We start from the raw sequence: 27,602 nt of genomic DNA on the forward strand, positions 1-27,602 counted from the left end.
TATATATATATATATATATATATATATATATATAATTTTTTTTTTGTACCGTGTTAGCCGGTAGATTGAAAATTATTTAGACTTGAGAGTCCTCAGGGGTTGATACCTTTTAATGGCTAACTGAAAAGATGGTAACAGGTTGCAAGCTTTCGTGACTACTCAGGCCTCTTCATCAGGCTAGTGTAACCTAAAATCTGAAGAGTCCCTTATTTATACACAATAGGGCACAGAAATAATGCAATAGATGAGACAGGTGATGAAAAGCAGAGCTATTACTATGGGAGAGAGAAACTTTTCTGGCTGTAAATATTTTAGCAGTTCATAGATAAGGACTGTGAAAGTTTTATTGTTTGGTGCAGTGTTGTGATGACCCCACAAGTCTGAGAGGCACATTTCTTAGTTGATGTAGAATTACATAAATCCATGCGACACATTCATTCCTGCTCTGAAGGTGTCAAAGGTCACCATTAGTTTATATTCCGAGACTCTCCTTTCTCTCTGAGATTTGAAGTTACCTTTTAATGCCAGTAATTTCATGTCTTTGATGCTGTGATCAGGGGAACAAAAATGCTTGGCCACAGGTAGATCTATTCTTTTTTTTTTTTTATTGTGTGGCGATGATAATTCATCCTCTAAGTTTTTTCACTTATTAAAAGCAGTGCAAAAATATTGAAAATGCACTCACCTTAGCAGGTTACAACCTGCAACTTAATGTAAGTATGTACCAGCTGCTGCACAACCGTAGATCACTGGGATCAGGAATCAATGTGATGAGGAGTGCAAAACGGTTTCCACTGCGCTGCCGGCTAGTCCACGTGGAGACACCATACCAATGGTTCCAATAATAAATTCTTGTCTGTTACAAATTAAAATCAATGCGTTTCGAAGCTTTGCCCAACTTCTTCATCAGGATAAGGTAAGACAAAGAGATTTGTAACACACAAGAATTTAATAAAAAGAGGTTTAAAATCCTTTATTGGAACCATTGGTATGGTGTCCCCACGTGGACTAGCCGGCTGCGCAGTGGAAACCGTTTTGCACTCCTCATCACAAAAAGTTGTCAACGTGTCAGCTGTTGAAACTTTTTCAAGTATACTTTAAATGCTGGAAAAAGACTTAAATAGCCTAAATGTCACATTTTTTCCAGTAATGGCAAGTCTTTCTAACCTCGCTTTGGGTTCCAGTGTACTGTTGTCGATCTTCTATGTTGTATTTGTACGTTGATATGGGTGAGACGGACCAAGCTCACAGCTGACCAGTACCAGTTGTACATTCCTTATTGGAATGCGGTGACATGAAATTAAAGGAATGATCTTTTCAGAATTACTTCTGCAGTTGAACATTGGGCCTGATCCTAATTCTGGCATAAAACACCTTGAAATGTTGCAAGATTTTTGTGCAACTGGATGTTACTGAAAAAGTTTGCAACTTTTTCTTATTTTGCGCCACTCCCAGTTGGATTCACCAAACTGGACGGAGCAGCAGGGGGACAAAGCCCGCCCAGCAAATATGTCAAGTTTTACGCCACTTTAGCACCTGCTAACTGAATCTCTTTTCCATTTATTCTTCTGCAATACCTGCAAGGACTTTTAACTACAGCATTTCTAATAAACATCATGTCGTCTTGGTTGCTGTGTACCCCACACAACATCAGGTTAGCAGATACTTATTAGTCACCTATGCTTTAAATTTTGGGCGATACCCAATGTGCTCTGGTGTTTTCTCTTGTGTCTTGTATCTATCTCCATCTAAGAGGACTCATGACATCTGGTTACTGATACCCACCACCTTATGTTACCGCAACTAGCAGAGATCTTCAGCTATGATCCTATACAATCTTCACGGTTGTACCTTAGATCCTGCAATTTGGTCTGCCTTGCAATAAACATGAAGTACCTACTATGACCTAGCTTGAAAGTAATTGTGTACTGAAGGATGCACAATAGCTGCTTATTGGTTCAGGTGAAGCCTGAAAGGGCTGTGTATGCAAGACACTTGCAGATAACGTAAGGGTAGAAATAGGACACAATAAGGGCCTATAATAAGTTGCTGATAAGAGACAACAATCCACCAATCTGCATCTGTTTTTCAGTGTAATTAATCTTCACTGTACATCCCTCTCCGCAATCTGCAAATACTCTTACCTCCCTGTAAGTGAAGCCCATAAACATGGTCGTATGTACTTATACTTTCTCTACTTCTCCAGTTTCCAGATACATTTGGTTGAAGCAGCTTAGGCAACAGTTCCTAATGGAGTCCACCTCCTGATAATAACCCTATTTGTCATATCTTTGATAAACTAACCTTTCACAAATGCTTGGAAACTGTATCAATAAGGAAGTTGATGTCTCGCGTGTCGCCTGGTTACTCTCTTGCCAACTTATGCGTTATCAGTTACTAGAATGCTCGGCTAAAGGATAAAAGTTAATTAGCTTAAAAACCATTGTTAAATAGGAGATGTTTAGTTGTAAAGTGGCCCTGTAAATGGGACACAACACACTGGAGCCGATATGTATTTTCTCGTGTTTCCAAAGCATCTGGAAATTTTGGAAGAGTCTCTTGGCTTTTAGTTATCATGCCGTATGAATTGGTTAACTTTCTTTCTGTTCTCCATAAGGAAGAGAAGACTTTGGTCTGTGCTTATTAAAAGGTCACCTGTATTTAGTTTTCCATTTTATTTCAAACGTTTGTATTTGTCTTTTTTAATATACTTAAAGATTTAAAAAAAAAGACATGGGCCCATCATCCTTTCTCCGCCAGTTCTACATTTTCTATCGCTAGATTATTTGTAACCCACAATGCTATTTGTTGTGAGAAAATCATCCCTCCCTAGAAGCTCATATAGTGTCTGCCATTACTGCCTCTTGTGGTCGGTCATTCTACAGTCTGACTGCTCTGACTGTAAAGAACCCTTTCTTATTTAGTTGCTGAAATAGCTTTTTTTTCCCACAATAAATTTTAAAAATAAATTTGTCTCAACAGGATCTTATCCTTCTTTGTCGCAATATGTAATATATATATATGTATGTATGTATGTGTATATATATATATATATATATAAATATATAATACACGCACGCGCGTGGACACACCTTCTCATTTAATGATTTTTCTGTATTTTCATGACCATGAAAATTGTACATTCACACTGAAGGCATCAAAACTATGAATTAACACAAGTGGAATTATATACTTAACAAAAAAGTGTGAAACAACTGAAAATATGTCTTATATTCTAGGTTCTTCAAAGTAGCCACCTTTTGCTTTGATGACTGCTTTGCACACTCTTGGCATTCTCTTGATGAGCTTCAAAAGGAAGTCACCAGAAATGGTCTTCCAACAATCTTGAAGGAGTTCCCAGAGATGCTTAGCACTTGTTGGCCCTTTTGCCTTCACTCTGCGGTCCAGCTCACACCAAACCATCTCGATTGGGTTCAGGTCTGGTGACTGTGGAGGCCAGGTCATCTGGCGTAGCACCCCATCACTCTCCCTCTTGGTCAAATAGCCCTTACACAGCCTGGAGGTGTGTTTGGGGTCATTGTCCTGTTGAAAAATAAATGATGATCCAACTAAACGCAAACCGGATGGAATAGCATGCTGCTGCAAGATGCTGTGGTAGCCATGCTGGTTCAGTATGCCTTCAATTTTGAATAAATCCCCAACAGTGTTACCAGCAAAGCACCCCCCACACCATCACACCTCCTCCTCCATGCTTCACGGTGGGAACCAGGCATGTAGAGTCCATCCGTTCACCTTTTCTGCGTCGCACAAAGACACGATGGTTGGAACCAAAGATCTCAAATTTGGACTCATCAGACCAAAGCACAGATTTCCACTGGTCTAATGTCCATTCCTTGTGTTCTTTAGCCCAAACAAGTCTCTTCTGCTTGTTGCCTGTCCTTAGCAGTGGTTTCCTAGCAGCTATTTTACCATGAAGGCCTGTTGCACAAAGTCTCCTCTTAACAGTTGTTGAAGAGATGTGTCTGCTGCTAGAACTCTGTGTGGCATTGACCTGGTCTCTAATCTGAGCTGCTGTTAACCTGCGATTTCTGAGGCTGGTGACTCGGAAAAACTTATCCTCAGAAGCAGAGGTGACTCTTGGTCTTCCTTTCCTGGGGCGGTCCTCATGTGAGACAGTTTCTTTGTAGCGCTTAATGGTTTTTGCAACTGCACTTGGGGACACTTTCAAAGTTTTCCCAATTTTTCGGACTGACTGACCTTCATTTCTTAAAGTAATGATGGCCACTCGTTTTTCTTTACTTAGCTGCTTTTTTCTTGCCATAATACAAATTCTAACAGTCTATTCAGTAGGACTATCAGCTGTGTATCCACCTGACTTCTGCACAACACAACTGATAGTCCCAACCCTATTTATAAGGCAAGAAATCCCACTTATTAAACCTGACAGGGCACACCTGTGAAGTGAAAACCATTTCCGGTGACTACCTCTTGAAGCTTATCAAGAGAATGCCAAGAGTGTGCAAAGCAGTCATCAAAGAAAAAGGTGGATACTTTGAAGAACCTAGAATATAAGACATATTTTCAGTTGTTTCACACTTTTTTGTTAAGTATATAATTCCACATGTGTTAATTCATAGTTTTGATGCCTTCAGTGTGAATGTACAATTTTCATAGTCCTGAAAATACAGAGAAGTCTTTAAATGAGAAGGTGTGTCCAAACTTTTGGTCTGTACTGTATGTGTGTGTGTATATATATATATATATATATATATATATATATATATATATATATATATATATATATACACTGCTCAAAAAAATAAAGGGAACACTCAAATAACACATCCTAGATCTGAATGAATGAAATATTCTCATTGAATACTTTGTTCTGTACAAAGTTGAATGTGCTGAGAACAAAATCACACAAAAATCATCAATGGAAATCAAATTTATTAACCAATGGAGGCCTGGATTTGGAGTCACCCCCAAAATTAAAGTGGAAAAACACACTACAGGCTGATCCAACTTTGATGTAATGTCCTTAAAACAAGTGAAAATGAGGCTCAGTATTGTGTGTGGCCTCCACGTGCCTGTATGACCTCCCTACAACACATGGGCATGCTCCTGATGAGGTTGCGGATGGTCTCCTGTGGGATCTCCTCCCAGACCTGTACTAAAGCATCCGCCAACTCCTGGACAGTCTGTGGTGCAACGTGAAGTTGATGGATGGAGCGAGACATGATGTTCCAGATGTGCTCAATCGGATTCAGGTCTGGGGAACGGGCGGGCCAGTCCATAACTTCAATGCCGTCATCTTGCAGGAACTGCTGACACACTCCAGCCTCATGAGGTCTGGCATTGTCCTGCATTAGGAGGAACCCAGGGCCAACCGCACCAGCATATGTTCTCACAAGGGGTCTGAGGATCTCATCTCGGTACTTAATGGCTGTCAGGATACCTCTGGCGAGCACATGGAGGGCTGTGCGGCCCTCCATAGAAATGCTGCCCCACACCATTACTGACCCACTGCCAAACTGGTCATGCTGAAGGATGTTGCAGGCAGCAGATCGCTCTCCACGGCGTGTCTAGACTCTGTCACGTCTGTTACATGTGCTCAGTGTGAACCTGCTTTCATCTGTGAAGAGCACAGGGCGCCAGTGGCGACTTTGCCAATCCTGGTGTTCTGTGGCAAATGCCAAGCGTCCTGCACCGTGTTGGGCTGTGAGTGCAACCCCCATCTGTGGACTTCGGGCCCTCATACCACTCTCATGGAGCCGGTTTCTAACCGTTTGTGCAGACTCGAGGTCATTTTGCTCGGCTCTGGCAGTGCTCCTCCTGTTCCTCCTTGCACAAAGGCAGAGGTAGCGGTCCTGCTGCTGGGTTGTTGCCCTCCTACGGCCCCCTCCATGTCTCCTGCTGTAGTGGTCTGTCTCCTGGTAGCACCTCCAGCCTCTGGACACTATGCTGACAGACACAGCAAACCTTCTTGCCACAGCTCGCATTGGTGTTCCATCCTGGATGAGCTGCACTACCTGAGCAACTTCTGTGGGTTATAGAGTCCGTCTCATGCTACCACGACTGTGAAAGCACAACCAACATTCAAAAGTAACCTAAACATCAGCCAGAAAGCATTGGTACTGAGATGTGGTCTGTGGTCCCCACCTGCAGAACTACTCCTTTATTGAGGGTGTCTTGATAATTGCCAATAATTTCCATCTATTGTCTATTCCATTTGCACAACAGCAGGTGAAATTGATTGTCAATCAGTGTTGCTTCCTAAGTGGACAGTTTGATTTCACAGAAGTTTGATGTACTTGGAGTTATATTCTGTTGTTTAAGTGTACCCTTTATTTTTTTGAGCAGTGTATGTATATGTGTATATATATATATATATATATATATATATATATATATATATATATATATGTGTATATATGTGTGTGTGTGTGTATATATATATATATATATATATATATATATATATATATATATATATATATAACTCTCATACTGAATTGTATTACAGCTGTCTCACATCAGAATACTTGTGCAATACAGTGCTATACGAGGACCATGTGGCAGCAGATTCGGTGCCTATGACTCTGGGCCACTTTGGGGAAAAAAAAGCAAGAACATTGCTAACTTGCTTGTTTTTACTTGATCGTTTAATACATGATGCTTTTGTCAGTTTTGCAAAACTTCTCATAAAGGATTATCATACCAATATTAATTGACTTGAATTAAATTTTTCCAGTTGTAATAATTTAAAAGAAATTAATAATAGTTCTCCTTATATAGGTATTGCTGTTATATACTTGTCATGGTGCGCAGCGCACCTTCCTCATGTCCAGTGGTGGTCACACACGCTCAGTAGCTCCATACACAAGCAGCAGAGTTATTCTTACTATTATAATATAAATAATTGCACTAGATGCAGCGTCTTTTTGCCAGTACTGGGCACATTTGGTTGAGTTTATGAAGCCCCTTATCATATAGTGTGAAGAGTGCAGAAGGTGGCACCGGAGACATGCTGCTGACAGTCCAGAGGCCTCTTTGCCATGCAGGACACACATTGTACGTTGTTTCTGATTCTGTATAGGGCCCGTTCATACACTACGTTGTGTGTTAGAATTTGTATCCTATAGTTGTATATATTTGTTGTGGTTTTAGCTCCACATTATGGAGCCTAATAAGAATCAGAGCGATGTGTATAGCCATTACAGCAAGTTCATTTATCATCCGAGTCTCCTCTCAGCGGTGGCAAACTGTGGACTCGGAGGTATAATGATCAGGTGTACTTGGGGTAGCAGCTCATTAACTATGTGTTAATTATCTGTGATTACTATTTAAATGCAATGGCGGTTTCATTACATGCTCCATTGTGAGACTGGTTTGATCTAATTAAGTCATCCCAGTTTCCGCCGCCTTCACCTATAACCCTTTCCTTTCTGCTGCACCCTAAGCACAAGCCTGGTTCCCTCCACAGGGACGTCTCTATTCAATTGATAAACAAGTCAGCGTCTCATTTGCAAACATCCCAGTATTGGCTATTGATGACTTTAACCTTCACACCCAAAAGTTATACCTTATTAACGCCAACAGAGAAACAAAATCAAATCAATTAATATTTAAATTTTTTTCCAGAAACTCATTATCCGTGTTGTCTATTTTTTTTCTTACATAAATGTCTTAAAGGGGGGAGGAAGGGAAGAACATTTTGATAGATTTTGTGTCTAATACTGTGATGTATTTTTCGCATTCTGCTGATGGCATCAAGGAGAGTAGTTATAGCGGCTATGACTGAGACTAATGTCTCTAGGCCTGTCTTATATCACAGATCTTTTCTTGTCTGATCACTTGTGCCCCCTTCATATTAGTTTTTGAAGCTCCACTGATCAAAACTTCTGATCTAATTCCAACACTTCAATACTTCTGTCCAGCCAATGGAATTATTTTCCCAATGATTGGACTTTGTGTTACACATTGGAGGGTAGCATGGTGGCTCAGTGGTTAGCACTATTTGCTTTACAATGGTTCAAATCTCAGCAAGCAAAACATCTGCAAGTAGTTTATGTTCTCCCCGTGTTTGTGTGGGTCTCCTCTGGTTTCTTCCCACACTCCAAAGACCTACTGATAGAGAATTCATATTGTGAGCCCCAATGGGGACAGCAATAGTGATGCCCGTAAACATCTCTGGAATATGATGCTGGTATATAAGTAAGGAAAATAAAGAGCCGATGCAATAATGCAGTGTACCCAACGCCTGTCCCCAAGAGCCACCAGCAGACCATGTTTTCTGGATTTCCTTAGTATTGCACAGGTCCATTCTATCACCTGTGCAATACTAAGGTGGCTCGTGAGGACAGGCATTGGGGAACGCTGCATTTCAGCATTGAGTCAATAAGAGCTCCACGCAGTAGCCCTCGCTGGCAGCCAGATTGGTGCTGTCTGATGGCTTTTTCTGGATAACATAATGCAATGGTGTAATGTTTTGTACCTTCACCAACATCCCAAACCTATGTTTTCCCAGAAGGATTAACATGTCTATCTAAAATCGCTTTATTTCTTCTACTTCTTTTCTTAAGATGTAAATGGTCATCTTCAGCTCACAGTGTAATGTCTTATTTCCACTACAGCTTATCGAGTGAGACAACCTGTGACTACATCCAGCTTCTCCAGTCTGTACAGAGCGCGGTTCACCAGGGAAGCTTTGATGGATCCAACCCCCAGGTATCCATCCCCTTTACTACCTGCCATATTCACATAACTAGTTGTACTGTGGGAATTCTCAAGGGTCAGTCTCAAAAAATAAGGAGCAGTGAGTGGGCCTGATACCAGGCACTGAGAATGGAATCGGGATGAAGGTCACTTAATGGACATGTTAATGTGTAACATGTTCTCTGTGGACATGACAGACAGTGTGAATGTACTCGACCGCACATATCATATGCACTTATCATTATCCTTATTAATGGCACTTGGTGCCTGGAGGGAGTGTGTAACCTGCATTCGGGTCACCATGATACAATAAGGTCAGTTTAGGGTTTATAATCTGAGATCAGAAACTGATTCTATGGTTTAGAAAAAATGTTTCTCCACAATAGATGCACTAGACTAATAGGGTGAACATATTGGGGTATGTGCACATGTTAAGGATTTGGTGCGGAAGTTTCTGCACCAGATCCCTAACGTGTGCACATATCCTTAGGACTCTACATTCTTTAGCTATACATGTAGCCTGTAGAGTCAGAGACCTTAGTGGGCTGAATATACACTGCTCAAAAATAGAAAGGGAACACTCAAATAACACATCCTAGATCTGAATGAATGAAATATTCTCATTGAAAACTTTGTTCTGTACAAAGTTGAATGTGCTGACAACAAAATTACACAAAAATCATCAATGGAAATCAAATTTATTAACCACTGGAGGCCTGGATTTGGAGTCACCCCCAAAATTAAAGTGGAAAAACACACTACAGGCTGATCCAACTTTGATGTAATGTCCTTAAAGCAAGTCAAAATGAGACTCAGTATTGTGTGTGGCCTCCACGCCCCTGTATGACCTCCTTACAACGTCTGGGCATGCTCCTGATGAGGTTGCAGATGGTCTCCTGTGGGATCTCCTCCCAGACCTGGACTAAAGCATCCGCCAACTCCTGGACAGTCTGTGGTGCAACGTGACGTTGATGGCTGGAGCGAGACATGATGTCCCCGATGTGCTCAATCGGATTCAGGTCTGGGGAACGGACGGGCCAGTCCATAGCTTCAATGCCTTCATCTTGCAAGGAACTGCTGACACACTCCAGCCACATTGGGTCTGGCATTGTCCTGCATTAGGAGGAACCCAGGGCCAACCGCACCAGCATATGGTCTCACAAGGGGTCTGAGGATCTCCTCTCGGAATCTAATGGCAGTCAGGCTACCTCTGGCGAGCACATGGAGTGCTGTGCGGCCCTCCAAAGAAATGCCACCCCACACCATTACTGACCCACTGCCAAACTGGTCATGCTGAAGGATATAAATATGATGTGGAAGGGGGCGCTATTGGATTTACGGCCCGGACCTGCTGCGGATAAAGGCAGTGAACCTAAAAAGACTGCAGGAGAATTAAATTGTAGGTATGTATGTTATCTGCGCTGGTCCTGGTACGGTTTAGAGGTACTAATAAAAATGGCTGTGAGAGGTAAAGTTAAAATTAGGATAGTTTATTTAGTTATTAAAATACTCAATTAATACTTGTATAAAAACATATATAAGCAAGAGTCCTGAGTAGGGTCAGACAGGATGGGACAATTGGATTTGGAGGTTGATACTGGATGAAGGTCACCTAAAAGGAAAGTGATGTTAGAGATTGTCCTGTTTACCTGTTTCACACAGATTATAGTGTTGATGCAGAATGTTACCTGCTCAGTCTGGGATGGCAACTCTTATGTTGGCTCAGATCCGTGTGGAAATACAGTATGTCGGATGACTGTAGGGAGGGAGGGGAGGTCAAAGGAGCATACCACAGGGTTGTTATAGTCGTGGCGATCATTAAGGATTTACCTGATTTAGAAAGAGAGAAAGAGATGACTCTAGTTTAGTCAATTCCAGAACCACTGATGTACTGCAGGATGTTCACTGTGGTGAGAATTCTGAGAATTGAGGGTTTTAAAAGTTCTAGTACAGTTAGTCTAATTAGCTAAGCATTAGTAAGGTGAGTTACCTGGGGTAGGCGGATGAGGTTTCTCAAGAGTATCCGGCTGTCCTGATTAGTGTTGCTGCGCACCGTATTATGGTGGGGGTTGGTGGGTACCCTAGGTTCCCCAATTACCAGCAGTCCGGCCCTTGTGTCAATAGCAGAAGAGGAAATTTATTCCTGGGGAGCACAATCCTGTGGAGTCATAGACTGGTAGATATTTGCTCAGATTTTTGTTGATTACTGGTTCTAATCCGTCAAGACCAATGTGGTCTGTCAGCTGATTGATGACAAAGATAGGCAGCCAGCAGCGGTTCGCCTGTGCTGGAGTGGTAGCTTGAGATACCGTTGGTGTCCTGGTGATGGTCAGCGGTGTCTGGAGGGCACGTGGTCTTGACCGAGGCTGGTGGTATCGCGCGGTTGACGGCAAGTTTGATGGTACTGGTCACGTACCTTCAGTTGCGGTGAATGCCGGCGGTGATCCGGGGTCGTTTAGGGAGCTTAGGGGCTCGCTGACCTGGCAGGTGAGAGCGTCGGGGTTCTTGCAGGGTAGGTGTCTCGCCGCACATGGATTCCCGGACGGAGGCTCCAGTGGAGGCGGGCACACGATAGTCAGCGGTGCCTTTAGTGCGGGAAAGGATCTGCGTGACGTCAGGTCACGTGGTGCCTCGAGACGAGGTTAGTACGGATAGCACTGAGGTCCTCCGTACTAACCTCGTTTCGAGGCACAACGTGACCTGACGTCACGCAGGTCCTTTCCCGCACGAAAGGTACCGCTGACTATCGGGTGCCCGCCTCCAATAACAGTCTCATGCTACCACGAGTGTGAAAGCACAACCAACATTCAAAAGTGGCCAAAACATCAGCCAGAAAGCATTGGTACTGAGATGTGGTCTGTGGTCCCCACCTGCAGAACCACTCCTTTATTGAGTGTGTCTTGATAATTGCCAATAATTTCCATCTATTGTCTATTCCATCTGCACAACAGCATGTGAAATTGATTGTCAATCAGTGTAGCTTCCTAAGTGGACAGTTTGATTTCACAGAAGTTTGATTTACTTGGAGTTATATTCTGTTGATTAAGTGTTCCCTTTATTTTTTTAAGCAGTGTATATGGGTGCTGCCTCAAGACCCTCAGGATGTGAAACAAACATTATTTTAATGTTCTCATGAACTCTTACAGATTTGTAAATTAATTATCATCAGTTACTTACTGCTCATTTTTACTATGGGGACCAAGACTAGTTGTATTATGATAATGCAATGAAACTGTGACACGTGACCAATATTTTCATTTTCCCTTTATCCATTTGCAAGAGCTTTGGACTTCCATCGGTGAAAACTTTTTGTTTAAATTGAGGACTTCATATTCATAGTTATGAATATTGGTGTAAAAAATGACATTTAAAATCTAGGAAGTTTTCCTAAATGAATATCTACATGTAATATGATTTATGTCAAGTTGCCTTTACTAGTGGTACTGATCCTGCCAGCTTGAGCCTCATACACCCAACGTATGGAGGCACATGAACCTTAATACATGCCCACACCCTGTAATTGTAGCTCTTGTGGTTTCTTCATACTACAGTATTATGATTATGGGAATTAGAGACATAAGCGTTTCACTCGCCCTCCGCTGCTCTACTCTCGCTCTTTTTGCTCAATCTGTAACCAGGCATCCTGTATGATGAGCGGCCTACTCCTGCTACCTTACTGATGAGCCCTCTGGTGCTGCTATGCATGTGTACTGTATCCCAACCACTTAGAGGACCACTGCTTACAAAAGCTCTTCCTGCTCAGCTAATCATCTGCCATCCCAGGCTTCCTAAGGACTCTTCCAAATCATTCTCTTTCTGAGCATTAGGGTTTCTTATTTCCAAGCTGTCCAATGACCACATCAATTTGTGTGCTGCCTTCCTTGACTTTCTGCCCATGAACTGGTTGAAGTGATCTTGGCCTGCAATAACTTCACCCTGTCTGACAACTTTTCATGGTTCTTTGCCTGCTACTTCAAATTGGTATCCACCATCTGTCATATGATGCTAAATGAAGACTACTCTGAGGCCAGCGACCTGGAGATTCCTTGTATGGAGGTTAAAAGGGGAAAACCTGGGAATCTCTTCCTTCCTCAGGTAAGTGCAACCCAACAGGTTGTATTCTTTCACGGTAGGCCTCATGTCAATATGAGGTTCAGCAGGGGCTCGTAGAAGAGCATGGACAGCATAATCAGCGTCCATATTACAGAATCAGGCTTTAGTGAGGCATGTGGATTTATGTTGTTGAGGTGGATCAGTTTTACGAGGGTTGTTTCTGAGTTCCTTATGGTACTCCAGGCTCTCTGGTTTTGGCAGTAGCTTCTGTATATCGCCTCAAACCATATGATCGTCACTCAAAGCTTAATAAAAGTGGAAGCTTTGTAATTTTCTTGTTAGCTTATTTTTTTTAAATAAATGATCACTTATTTATTGTGGAGTTATTCAGCCATATGTGTTGGTTGTGTGGCTTCTACAAGACCAAGCATGGTCTGGTCACTTCTAGGTCAGGTTACCTGCAGACTGACGTGTTGGTTGCGCCACCATAAAAGCTGACTATTTGGCCTCTTATTTTGACTATTTATAGGGGTTTTAGTGAATTTACTTTGCTTTTCCTTATGTTTTCTTCTTGGGACTGTTTTTTTTTCTCCATTTTTTTCTTCTCAAGCAGTGTGGAATATCTGAGCTCATTTAGCTTGCTGCTCAGATTTCAGTCTGCAGAGACTCGTGGGCAATGCTTGCTTTGCCTTTGGTGGCAGTGCCCCTCCGGAGAAGTAAATTGGTCCCTGACAGGAACCTCTCCCCACTTGCTGCTGTAACTATGGTAACAGGCATGTCATAACACTTCCCACAGTACATCGTGCAGAATTTTGCCTTTTCTGTCGGATGACGGGTCATCTTACATTCAGGACATGTTGCTAGATGTACAGTGTAAGGGAAAAACATGACAATAGCTGCACCCATTATTAGATAAAACGCAGTGTTGACTTCCAGACTTTAGCTGGTGATATGTGCAGCATTTTTACTTTTGTTCTTTTTAGCGCCTTGAGGTTACAAATAAACATAACGTTTTATACATCGGATTATCTATAATGTGCAGAGTACATCTGCGAGCCTTCAGCAGTGACTAGTGTGAATGATGCACAAGGCTGTCTTCACACTTTTGCAAGTGTTTTTTGGCTCGAAAAATATGTAAAAACTCCATGCTTAAGTAGCATTTTATTACTATGTTTTGATGCAATTTTTTAAACATAATGGTAGTACATACAGTGGGGAAAATAAGTATTTGATACACTGCCAATTTTGCAAGTTTTCCCACATACAAAGAATAGAGAGGTTTTTAATTTTATCGTAGGTACAATTCAGCTGTGAGAGACAGAATCTAAAAATAAAAAACACAAAATTACATTGTATGATTTTACATTATTAATTTGCATTTTATTTTATGAAATAAGTATTTGATACAGTAGAAAAATAGAACTTAATATTTGGTTCAGAACCCTTTGTTTGCAGTTACAGAGGTCAGACATGTCCGGTAGTTCTTGACCAAGTTTGCACACACTGCAGCAGGGATTTTGGCCCACTCCTCCATACAGATCTTCTCCAGATCTTTCAGGTTCCAGGGCTGTCACAGGGCAACATTGAGTTTCAGCTCCCTCCAAAGATTTTCTATTGGGTTCAGGTTTGGAGACTGGCTAGACCACTCCAGAACCTTGAAATGCTTCTTACGGAGCCACTCCTTAGTTGCACTGGCTGTGTGTCATTGGTCACTATCATGCAGGAAGACCCAGCCACAAACCATCGTCAATGCTGTTACTGAGGGAAGGAGGTTGTTGGCCAAAATCTCACGACACTTGACCCCATCCATCCTCCCTTCAATATGGTGCAGTCATCCTGTCCCCTTTGCTGAAAAGAACCCCCAAAGTAAAATGTTTCCCCCACCTTGCTTCTCGGTTGGGACTGTGTTCTTGGGGTTGTACTCATCCTTCTTCCTCCAAACACGGCGAATGGAGTTGAAACCAAAAAGTTATATTTTGGTCTCATCTGACCACATGACCTTCTCTCATGCCTTCTCTGGATAATCCAGATGGTCATTGGTGAACTTCAGAGGGGCTTGGACATGTTCTTTTTTGAGCAGGGGGACCTTGCATGCCCTGTAGGATTTTAATCCATGACAGCGTAGTGTGTTACTAACTTTAATGTTTGAGACTGTGGTCCCAGCTGTCTTCAGGTCATTAGCCAGATCCTCCCGTGTAGTTCTGGGCTGATTTCTGACCTTTCTCAGAATCATCCTTACCCCACGAGGATAGATGTTGCATGGAGCCCCAGACAGAGAAAGAGTGACAGTCGTCTTGTGTTTCTTCCATTTTTTAATAATTGTGCCAACAGTTGTTACCTTTTCACCAAGCTGCTTGCCTATTGTCCTGTGGCCAATCCCAGCCTTGTACAGGTCTACAATTTTGTCCCTGGTGTCCTTAGACTGCTCTTTTGTCTTGGCCATGGTGGAGAGGTTGGAGTGTGATATTTTTTTGTGTGGGCAGGTATCTTTTATACAGATAAGTTCAAACAGGTACAATTAATACAGGTAATGAGTGCAGAGTAGGAGGGCTTCTTAAAGAAAAACTAACAGGTCTGTGAGAGTCAGAATTCTTGTTGGTTGGTAGGTGATTAAATACTTATTTCATGCAATAAAATTGAATTTAATTATTTAAAAATTATACAATGTGATTTCCTGGCTTTTTTTTTTTTAGATTCTACCTCTCTGTTGAGGTATACCTACGATAAAAATTGCAGACCTCTCCATTCTTTGTAGGTGGAAAACTTGCAAAATCGGCAGTGTATCAAATACTTATTTTCCCCACTGTAATTATACACTAAAGTCTTAATGAAGGAGCGTGCAGTAGAGGCACATGTCACTTCATGAATTCGGTGCATCTTCTCAGTGGCGTGCATATCTTTGTGCCTCGCCAGAATTGCTACTCTATTCATGGACAACAGTAACATTTCTGGTGCAAAAAATGCCACCGCTATTGATGAATTTGACAGGCAGGCGTTGCCATGCCCCGGCTTCTCACCTGCTCTGCCCATTTTACTGGAGCTGCCCAAAACTGTCATGAAATGCCTAATGTTGCAAAAAAAAACCTGTGGCTTTTCAAAGTGTTTTACGTAAACACTTTTATGAAACGGGCCCTTCGTTTTAGTACTAATTAAAAAAAAATGTCTATTCTCATGCACCACTTTGTGGTCCGTATAATCTTTGTGCAACTCCCGACAGTATTGCCAGATCATTATCAAAGAAAGTCCAAGGCACCAGACGTTCTCCTCCAAGGTATCTCTTTATTAGTTACTACATAGAAAAGGTAAAAAGTACAAATATAGTAAGAGATGTGCATAACATTTTTTATTCCATCTCTTACTATATTTGTCTCGAAAAAGGCCGTATGTGACTGAAGCATTGCCTGTATTTTTTATGCACATCTTTTACTATATTAACTTGAAAAAGACCCTGTGGCCGAAATGTTGTCTATACTTTTTAATTTTTTTAATGCACATTTCTTATTATATTTGGCTTGAAAAATACCCTATGTGGCCGAAACATTGCCTATTCTTTTTACCTTTTGCATGCAGTAATCAATAAAGAGATTCCTTGGAGGAGACAGTCTAGAGCACACATGTCAAACTCTGGCCCATGGGCCAAATTTGGCCCCCAACTATGGCACTGTATTCTGTATGGAGGACTATGTAGAGCCCAATATACTGCATGGAAGACTATGTGGGGCCATTATACTGTATGGAGCTCTATATGGGGCCCATTAATCTGTATGGAGGACTATGTGGGGCCATTATTCTGTATGGAGGACTATGTGGGGCCCATTAATCTGTATGGAGGACTATGTGGGGCCATTATTCTGTATGGAGGACTATGTGGGGCCATTATTCTGTATGGAGGACTATGTGGGGCCCATTATTCTGTATGGAGGACTATGCGGGGCCCATTATACAGTATGGAGCACTATATGGAGCCCATTATACTGCATGGAGGACTATGTGGTGCCCATTAATCTGTATGGAGGACTATGTGGGGCCATTATACTGTATGGAGGACTATATGGAGCCCATTATACTGCATGGAGGACTATGTGGGGCCATTATACTGTATGGAGGACTATGTGGGGCCCATTATACTGTATGGAGGACTATGTGGGGCCCATTATACTGTATGGAGGACTATGTGGGGCCCATTATACTGTATGGAGGACTATGTGGGGCCCATTATACTGTATGGAGGACTATGTGGGGCCCATTATACTGTATGGAGGACTATGTGGGGCCCATTATACTGTATGGAGGACTATGTGGGGCCCATCATACTGTATGGAGCACTATGCGGGGCCATTATACTGTATGGATCACTATGTGGGGCCCATCATACTGTATGGAGCACTATGTGGGGCCATTATACTGTATGGAGGACTATGTGAGCCCATTATTCTGTATGGAGGACTACAGTGCCTACAAGTAGTATTCAACCCCCTGCAGATTTAGCTGGTTTGATAAGATGCAAATAAGTTAGAGCCTTCAAACTGCAAACGAGAGTAGGTTTTATGAACAGAAGCATAAATCTTACAAACCAAAAAGTTATGTTGCTCAGTTGAATTTTATTAAATTTTAAACATAAAAGTGTGGGTCAATTATTATACAACCCCTATGTTTAATATTTTGTGGAATAACCCTTGTTTGCAATTACAGCTAATAATCGTCTTTTATAAGACCTGATCAGGCCGGCACAGGTCTGTGGAGTTATCTTGGCCCACTCCTCCATGCAGATCTTCTCCAAGTTATCTAGGTTCTTTGGGTGTCTCATGTGGACTTTATTCTTGAGCTCCTTCCACAAGTTTTCAATTGGGTTAAGGTCAGGAGACTGACTAGGCCACTCCAACACCTTGACTTTTTCCCTCTTGAACCAGGCCTTGGTTTTCTTGGCTGTGTGCTTTGGGTCGTTGTCTTGTTGGAAGATGAAATTACGACCCATCTTAAGATCCTTGATGGAGGAGCGGAGGTTCTTGGCCAAAATCTCCAGGTAGGCCGTGCTATCCATCTTCCCATGGATGCGGACCAGATGGCCAGGCCCCTTGGCTGAGAAACAGCCCCACAGCATGATGCTGTCACCACCATGCTTGACTGTAGGGATGGTATTCTTGGGGTCGTATGCAGTGCCATCCAGTCTCCAAACGTCACGTGTGTGGTTGGCACCAAAGATCTCGATCTTGGTCTCATCAGACCATATAACCTTGAACCAGTCTGTCTCAGAGTCCTCCAAGTGATCATGAGCAAACTGTAGACGAGCCTTGACATGACGCTTTGAAAGTAAAGGTACCATACAGGCTCGTCTGGAAGGGAGACCATTGCGGTGGAGTACGTTACTTATGGTATTGACTGAAACCAATGTCCCCACTGCCATGAGATCTTCCTGGAGCACCTTCCTTGTTGTCCTTGGGTTAGCCTTGACTCTTCGGACAAGCCTGGCCTCGGCACGGGAGGACACTTTCAAAGGCTGTCCAGGCCGTGGAAGGCTAACAGTAGTTCCATAAGCCTTCCACTTACGGATGATGCTCCCAACAGTGGAGACAGGTAGGCCCAACTCCTTGGAAAGGGTTTTGTACCCCTTGCCAGCCTTGTGACCCTCCACGATCTTGTCTCTGATGGCCTTGGAATGCTCCTTTGTCTTTCCCATGTTGACCATGTCTGAGTGCTGTTCACAAGTTTGGGGAGGGTCTTAAATAGTCATAAAAGGCTGGCAAAAGAGATCTTTAATCCACACATGTGAAGCTCATTATTCTTGGTGCCTGAACTACTTTTTAATACTTTAGGGGGACCAAACAGAATTCTTGTGGTTTGAGGGGTTGAATAATAAATGACACTCTGAATTAACTTTTAATGTTTTAAATAAAAAAAAAATAAAAAATTTGCTGCAGTGCATTTCCCACTTCCAGGCTGATCTACAGTACAAATGTCACAATGCTAAGTTAATTCCGCATGTGTCAACAAGCTAAATCTGCAGGGGGTTGAATACTACTTGTAGGCACTGTATGTGGGCCTATTATTCTGTAAGGAATGATGAGAAAAAACTTCCTCAATTGTAGAATTTTTTTTAAACAAATATCAAGTTTGGCCCGCAACTATATCTAAGTTTTTAATTTTGGCCCTCTGTGTATTTGAATTTGACATCCTGGTCTAGAGCCTTGAATTTTCTTTGTTTTAGTACCACTGTTCTTTTTTTGGGGTGGGGTGTTATTTGCAAGCATTCTCTGTATTTTTAACATTGCAGATCACTTTGTATTAGAATGATTCATAGATCGTGTGATTTCAAGATTCCATTTAGAATCATGTAACTTCTAATGTCAAAACATAACAAAAGACACCAACTCCACGATAAACCAATTAACAAATGAGTTTTATACAGAAGACAAAAAAACACTGGAGGTGAATTGGAATAAAACATCTCAAACTTCACAAAAAAACCCAACATGCTGAGCTGCGGTTCTTTAAAAAAAAAAAGTGCCGCAAACTAAAAAAAAAAAAAAAAAATTGCTAGTGATGTAAAACAAAAAAAAACATGAAAAACAAGCAAACCCACAACTGTTTTTATTGACATAAAAGGACAAACAATCCTTCAGAGAAACTGTGCAGAAAATCTTGTGTGTGAAGGCACCCAAATTGATGCAATAATTTGTTTTCTTAAACTTTTGAGACCGTCTGTGCGCTAAATGCTGCAGCACTGCTTTCTGGAGCACTTTTGGTAAGAAAGTTGTCCCCTTAAGCGAAGAGAATCACTGAAGACACGTGCTGACTGTAGTGCCCCTTGATAAGACTATGGGCTGACCTGGTATTGCAGCTCATCCACATGCAAGTGAATGGTGCGGAGCTGCCATACCACACACAGTGTGTATGTATTACAGTAGTAATGTAATTTTGTGAAGAAAATAGCCATGTTTTTTTAATGCCTTACAACTTTTTACAGGAAATGTACTTGCAGACCACCTTAGACAATTCTGAAATTGGTGACACAGCCCACTACGCAGAGTGTTGTGGAGAGTGGGCTTTCTGCTGTTAGTGTGGTGATGAGCCCAGCACCACTTCTAGTCTCCGCTGCCGGGGGATTGCAGTGGGGACGCCATGCTGGATTGTAGATTATGACCGTGGATGGGATTGATGACCAGCAGCTTTGTGTTCACCCATGGAAACTTATTTAGTGTATTACAGTTCTTTGCCTTATGTTTTATGGTGTGGCAGAAGAATGTATTATGTCATGACGCCCATCTTCTCCAGTAATTTCTAGGAATACATGGGATTTTCTTTTCGCCGTGCAGTACTTGTGTCACAGGACCTAGTCGTCTTGGTATAAATACATGCAGATAATGTGGGATTGTATGTTCCTCTTGGCGGCAGCCGTATACGCACTCATCATGTGCCCAGTGTGGTCCCGGCTTCTTGACTGCCTGCTCTCACAATAGTGCCAGACTCACACAGAGCGCTCTCCTGGCACCTCGGCTTGTCTGCTCCTCTCTGGCTTCTCCTTCTCTCCCAGGGCATGGTTTTCCATCTGCAGCCTTTTTTTTGTTAATTTATTTCTTTTTTTTTTTAACCACAGCAGGGACATGTGAGGCCTTCCTCAATGTACTGCTCTGCATCTCTTCCTCGTTTTTAAAAGGTCCTTTAATGAGCCTCAGGTGCATGCTGTGACTCCTGAGAGTCCCTCGCTTTGCCATTTCCCTCTCGTGGACGTGTCATTTGCTATCTGCTGTTTGCCTTTTTAGTTGTATTTTGTTGTTTATTCATTTGTATACGCTGGAATAAAATATTGGGATTTTTGCCATTGGGCTATACAATATAATTTTTGCAGTGTTGCGCAAATCAAATTTTGTCATTTCCACAACTTATTAATTTTTGTAATAAACAAAACTAGAAAATCTTCACCAGCTTGACCTTAGCCTTTTTTGAGGAGGGAGGGTGTAAGGGGGTGGGGTGAGGTTAGTTTGGAAGGAGATGTGATGTGGGACTTTTAAAGTCTTAGCTTAAAATATATTTTAAAATGTGTCCATAAGTTCATCCAGAAGTCAGCTAGATAATTCACCTTGCACATTATTTCTGGCAGTTAAAGGTATTGTACCATCAGAGATAGCCCATTTAATATGGGAACTCTCATCCCCTTAGATTCTTGGATAACAATAGGTTTTGCCTGTAGGTATACAGTATTGTATAGATGCTATCCAGATCAATGACTATCCATGTGATACATGCTTGCTAGCAGTTCTTTGCTCATGGCACACTTCTATGACGTCGATATGCCCTAACAGCTCATGTTGACAGCAATACAGTATTTTTAATGATTCAACTTTTTGGATTGTTTTCTGTTCATGTCTATGGAGGTCCTTGCTTCCTGGCTATTAAACTGACTCCAGTAGTTGTCCAACTGGCTCCTAAATTCTATGGTAATATGTGCTCCCCTGCTCTAATATCAGCCACTGGGTATTCACTTACAAAAAGCCACCCAGAAATATAAAATTGGCCATCCATATTACATATTGGTCCTAGTCAAGGTAGCAATCAAATTTTGCAATATCTGTTCCTGCTCCGCTGGGAGACTTGCTTTGAATAGTGAGTGCTGCATCATCATTCTGACTGCCAGGAACAGCATGAATACATTGATAGGGGGATCCCAACAAAAATCCCACAAGTCTGCCTACATATGCTGCCTGTTAAGCACACCTAAGGCTAGGTGCACACTTAGCCTAGCTGGAGCTTTTCCCATCGTTTTCTATAATGTCGCCTGCCATTAGCGGCCATTCACCAGATGGAGGCCCTAAGTGTTCTCTTTCAGCCTCCGTCTGGCTTGTAGTCATACCTTATGCTTTATTGTATAGGAAAGCCCAGCAGACGACACTTTCCTATACAGAGGACCACTGCAAAGAAATGTATATGTGGCGCCCCTGCTGCGCATTAGTGCCACAGATCCTAGAAGGGTGCATGGATGGATTCCTCCACAAGAGGCCCTCATAGCATACACACACCTCCACCTTCCACCTCAGACCACCAGAGGGAGCCCTTTAGGGATATAAAAAGGGAAGGTGGAGCTAGGCAGTAAGGAGTCTAGTCTAGTCTAGAGAACACAGCTAATACTTCAGCAGTGGAGCACGAGGCTCCTGCAAGCTAGACTCAGGGAGCTCAGTTAGAGCCCAAGGTGTGCCGACGCCATAAGAGCGGTGAAGCGCGGCAAGCTGCCGCTAGTGTGTATATTCTAGTGAGGCCTCGAGCGCGGCCGAAGTCTAGAGGAGTGAGTAGCATTGGGGGCAGAGGAGCTGGAGACCCCTGGAAGACTTCAGGTCCCAGGATCACCCAAGAGCTGATATGTACCAGAGCCAGAAGTCACGGAGGCCGCACAAGCTGGGAGCGTGTACTCCAAGAGAAGGCCCTACCACAAAGTCAGCCAGTGCAGGACAGAGACAAGGTTAGGCCTAGCTCCAGGCAGGTCAGAAACTTACTACACAAAGGCAAGAAACAGGAGGCCCTATACCCGCTCACTGGGGAGAATCCTGATATGCACCCTTCACCCTACAGTGCTCCAGAATGTGCCTGAACTTCCATCAGTAAAAGGTACTGAAGTGAACTGTGTGTCTGCCTATCCTTCTTCAGACCCGGCTGGGTCCCCTCTGTCCTGCATCCCTACATCCACGCTGCCCTGAGGCCTAGCTCCACCTGTGGAGAGCTATACCACCCAAGCTGCCTTAACACCGGCCTCAGTGGGCTGCCGCAGCGCTGGTGAATCTCACCAGACACCACAGGTGGCGTCACGAACTTTCACTTTATTATCCACCCTTTTAAAAGAGAGGCCCAGGGTACGGGCCCGGGAGCCGACTACTGCGACATCCCCAAGACCAGGCAACAAGGCCCGAGCGTTGAGTCCTCCCCATCCCCTGGGCTCGTCATCTCGCATGCGGTATATGTTTCTCTCCATTGGGTCCCTATTGTGGATGGGTGCCTATGCATCCACCCTGACTGTGGCCACCATCAGGCGCACACTTCATGACACCGAGCACAGACCCAGTGTGGTCCGAGTCTAAAAATGAGACGGAGTTGGGAAGCTAAACCACAAATCAGTACTCCTCACTGTTAAGTTACAGGTCCGGGTGGTGGAACCTCTGTGCTGAGATGCAAGGAGGGACCAGAGGGGTGTAACTAAGTGCCAACTCGGACTGACCCTGGCCACACGGCGGCTTAATCGACTCTGTGAACCAGGGAGGGACCGGGCAGGTGGACCAGGTGCCACTCTGGGACCGATCTTGTGTGACAGCAGACGACTCCCACGGGTCAGATTGCTGAAGCTGACTGGTACAGCGACTGAGCACGGCAGGTAGCTTGACGGGTGGTCCGGTTAGGCAGGCAGGCGGGCTCGGCAGGTAGCCAGACAGGTGATCCAGGTAGTCAAGCAGGCGGACACGGCAGGTGGCTTGACAGGTGATCCGGGTAGACAGGCTGGCAGGCACGGCTGACAGACAGGCTAGCAGGTACTGGAACCTGAGGGCTGAGGAGAGTGTTAGCACACAAACAACAACCTTGCACAGGCACCTCTATTTTGGAGGAGGTGCTTTATATAGGAGTGGTCCTCTGGCCATTTTCCGGGGACTCTTTAGGACGGCGCGCACGGCCCCTTTAATAGGGAGGGAGCGCGCGCCCTAAGCACAGTACCTGAGAAGCTGCGCACAGTGCGCGCAACAGCTGCAGCAGGGGAACTGGAGGACACCCGACTGGGATCGTGGCGGTGAGAGGAACGGCATCTCTGCCCGGCAGGAGGCAGAGACGCCTACGCTAAAGTACCCCCCCTTTACGCCCCCTCTTCTTCAGGCCCACAAGAAATTTTTCAAGACGACGAGGGGCATGAATGTTCTCCCTGGGCTCCCAACATCTCTCCTCAGGACCAAACCCCTTCCAATCCACAAGAAAGAAAATCTTTCCTCTTACCCTCTTGATGGCTAAAATGTTCTCTACCTCAAAGACGTCCTCAGCGGAGACTGGAGCTGGAGCGGTACTTGGATCGTCAGAGAAAGAATTAAGGACAACAGGTTTGAGGAAAGACACGTGAAAGGAGTTGGGGATCCGTAAGGAGGCCGGGAGTTTCAGCTTGTAAGCCACTGGATTTATTTGATACAGGATCTTGAACGGACCGATGAACCGCAGACACAACTTATATGATGGAATCTTGAGACGGACATATTTGGAGGAAAGCCAGGCCTTGTCTCCCGGATGGAATTGAGGCGGATCCAGACGTCTCTTATCAGCATGCTTCTTCATCAGCTCGGAGAACTGAAGAAGCGCAGATCTAGTGTCCTCCCAATTTACAGAAAATTCACTGACGAGAGACTCCGCGGCAGGATTGTCCACTGAAGCGGAGATGGGAAACGGAATCCGGGGGTGTTTGCCGTAGACCACGAAAAACTGAGACTTAGCAGAGGACTCACTCACATGGTTGTTATAGGAAATCTCGGCCCAGGGCAGGAGCTCAACCCAATCGTTATGGTGAGCGTTGACAAACTGCCGAAGAAAGCTGGTAAGGATCTGATTGATACTTTCCACTTGACCATTGGACTGAGGATGGTAGGCAGAAGAGAAATCCAAAAAGACATCCAGCAGCTTGCTTGTGGTTCTCCAAAAGCGAGAAGGAAACTAAACTTCTCGGTCCGAGACAATGTGGAGGGGTAAGCCGTGGAGACGGAAGATGTAACGGATAAAATCCTTAGCCAGCACAGGTGCAGACGGAACACCAGTCTGAGGAATGAAGTGAGCCATCTTGGAGAAGCGGTCGGCGACCACCCAAATTACAGTACAGCCGACCGATACAGGAAGATCCGTGATGAAATCCATTGAAATATGTTGCCACGGAGCGGAAGGCACTGGAAGAGGAAGGAGACGACCGGCTGGAAGGTGCCTGGGTATCTTGTTACGGGCACAAGATGAACAAGCCGCGACAAAATCCGCAACATCCTTGCGCAGGGTGGGCCACCAATAGTGCCGGGTAATGAGCAGAAGTGTCTTCCTATGGCCGGCATGGCCAGCCAACTTGGACGAACGGCCCCAGAGTAAGACCCTCTTCCTATCCTGAGCCGCTACAAAGGTCTTACCAGGGGGAAGATGAGATGGGTCAAACGGAGCAACAGTCATTTTTGTGAAGGGATTAATGATGTGCAGAGGCTCCTCCTCCAGGTCGGAAGACAGAAAAGAGTGAGAGAGAGCGTCGGCTTTAATGTTCTTGTCTGCCGGGCAGTAATGGAGGTTGAAGCAGAATCGAGCAAAGAACAAAGACCATTTGGCCTGACACGGGTTTAGTCTCTGGACGGTCTGCAGATACGCAAGGTTTTTATGGTCAGTGTAGATGATCACCGGGTGCAGAGCCCCCTCAAGCAAGTAGCGCCACTCCTCCAGCGCTAATTTGATGGCCAGCAGTTCACGATCTCCTATGGAGCAATTACGCTCGGCCGGAGAGAAGAGTTTTGGAGAAGAAGCCGCCCGGACGAGGATTTCTGGGTGAGCACTGCTCCGGCTCCGGAGGAAGAGGCGTCAACCTCCAGGAAGAACTGTTTATTGCCATCAGGATGGTGTAGCTCAGGAGCGGAGGAGAAGGCTTGTATAAGAGAGATAAAGGCCTTCTCTGCCTCGGGAGACCACTCCCTGGGATTTTCTCCCTTACGGGTAAGAGCAGAGATGGGAGCTGTCCGGGAGGAGAAATGAGGAATGAAGAGGCGGTAATAGTTAGCGTATCCCAGAAACCGCTGAGTGGCCTTCAACCCCTCAGGTTGGGGCCACTTTAAGACGGCAGACACCTTCTTGGGATCCATTCGCAGTCCGGTCTCCGAGATGATATACCCCAGAAATGGCAGGGAGGTCTGCTCAAAGAGGCATTTCTCGTACTTAGCATACAGGCGATTTCTCCGGAGCCTCAGCAGTACCTGACGAACATCCCTCCGGTGAGAGGGCAGATCATTGGAGAACACCAAGATATCGTCCAGGTACACCACCACGCAGGAGTACAGGAGATCTCAAAAGATATCGTTTACCAACTCCTGGAAGACAACTGGAGCATTCCAGAGACCGAAGGGCATCACGCGGTACTTGTAGTGACCATCCGGAGTGTTGAATGCCGTCTTCCACTCGTCTCCCTGGCGGATCCGGACCTGATTGTACGCCCCACGCAGGTCGAGCTTAGTGAAGACCTTGGCGCCCTTTAGGCGGTCAAACAGCTCTGAGATGAGAGGTAGGGGGTAATTATTCTTGATAGTAATCTGGTTTAGACCGCTATAGTCGATACAAGGATGAAGAGAGCCGTCCTTCTACTTGACTAAGAAGAATCCTGCTGCAGCCGGAGAGGTGGATTTCTGGATAAATCCCCTAGCAAGATTTTCTTCAATATATTCAGACATGGCACGGGTTTCGGCCAGCGACAAGGGGTAGATTCGCTCGCGAGGAGGTGAAGCACCAGGTATTAGTTCGATGGGGCAATCATACGGCCTATGAGCTGGTAGTGTCTCTGCCTCCTTTTTATCAAAAACGTCCGCATAGGACCAGTAGGGTGCAGGCAAGCCAGGTAGGTTAGCCGGAGTAGACGGAGTTCGAGCTGGACGAACTGGAACCAGACAGGTCTTATGGCATTCCTGCCCCCAACTTAGCACCTCTCCCGAGCTCCAATTCAGGACGGGCTCATGTCTCCGTAACCAAGGCAGACCAAGCAAGATGGGATGAGAGAGACCAGACAGTACATAAAAGGAGATCTTCTCCGAGTGCAGCATTCCCACCTGAAGAATTACCGGCTCAGTGACCAACAAGATGGTTTCAGGGAGAAGTTTTCCATCCACAGAGGAAACTGCTAAAGGATCCACCAGACGTATGGTAGGAATCTGGAAACGCTCCACAATGGACTGTTGAATGAGATTCCCAGTGGCTCCGGAATCCAGATGGGCAGTCTCGAAGAAGCGGGTCTCACCACTGGTAACAGAAACGGACAGAGTCAAGGGCGGAGAGGAAGAACTCTTGTTTAGGACGACCTCTCCGAGCGGTCCTAGACACTGGAGTTTCCCGGTCTCATCGGCCAAGAGCGGATCTGATGCTCTATATTGCCACAATAGAAGCAACTCCCCACGGCACGACGGGTCTCCTGTCGTGACTTCACCATCTTGGCTTGGTCAATTTGCAGCGGGTCTGGAGAGGACACCCAGGGGAGTGCAGGTTGTGAGACTGGACTTTGGAAGACGGGAGCGAGACTCGGAGGTCTCCTCTCACGGGTCATCTCCTTAGCGCGTTCCAGGAATCGGATGTCAATCCGGGTAGCTAATGACACCAGGTCGCCCAAAGAGGGTGGTATGTCACGACCAGCTAGCTCATCCTTGATCCGTCCGAAAAGGCCCTTCCAAAAGGTGGACACCAGGGCCTCATTGTTCCAAGCAAGTTCAAATGCAAGTGTTCGGAAACGCATGGCATACTGGCCCACAGTGAAACTACCTTGGCGGAGATGGAGAAGTGAGGAGGCAGTAGAAGATTTTCGTCTTGTCTCATCGAACAGCAAGGAAAGCCTGAAGATCGGATACCAGGGGATCCCCTCTCTCCCACAGACTGGTAAACCAACCCAATGCCTCTCCGGTGAGGTGAGACATGATGAACCCCACCTTGGCCTGGTCTGAGGTGAACTGGTGTGCTAGGAGTTCAAAGTGCAGCATGCGCTGATTTATGAAGCCCTGACATATAATGGGGTCACCACCAAATCTTGGAGGGTCCAAAGCCGGGTGCAACAGCGCCACAGGGTTGAGGTGCCTCTCAGTTAGAGACGGACACAGTCGGGGTGGACAGCGCATCCAGGTGGTAGTTGACTGTCCGCAGATAGG

The 27,602-nt window shown here is 44.6% G+C and overlaps 1 protein-coding gene across 3 annotated transcripts in view; it reads left to right on the forward strand.

The window, feature by feature from the left end:
* Positions 1-27,602, forward strand: part of ELP4 (elongator acetyltransferase complex subunit 4) — a 442,046-nt gene that overhangs the window by 153,325 nt on the left and 261,119 nt on the right. For all 3 annotated transcript variants that reach the window (XM_073658083.1, XM_073658084.1, XM_073658082.1), the window contains exon 6: positions 8,598-8,691. In XM_073658083.1, coding sequence (XP_073514184.1) covers positions 8,598-8,691 — 94 coding nt within the window. The remainder of the gene's footprint in view (positions 1-8,597; positions 8,692-27,602) is intronic.

Source organism: Phyllobates terribilis, unplaced genomic scaffold (assembly GCF_046119375.1).
Source record: "Phyllobates terribilis strain yellow unplaced genomic scaffold, ASM4611937v1 Scaffold_13__5_contigs__length_258822181, whole genome shotgun sequence".
NCBI lineage: Eukaryota > Metazoa > Chordata > Amphibia > Anura > Dendrobatidae > Phyllobates > Phyllobates terribilis.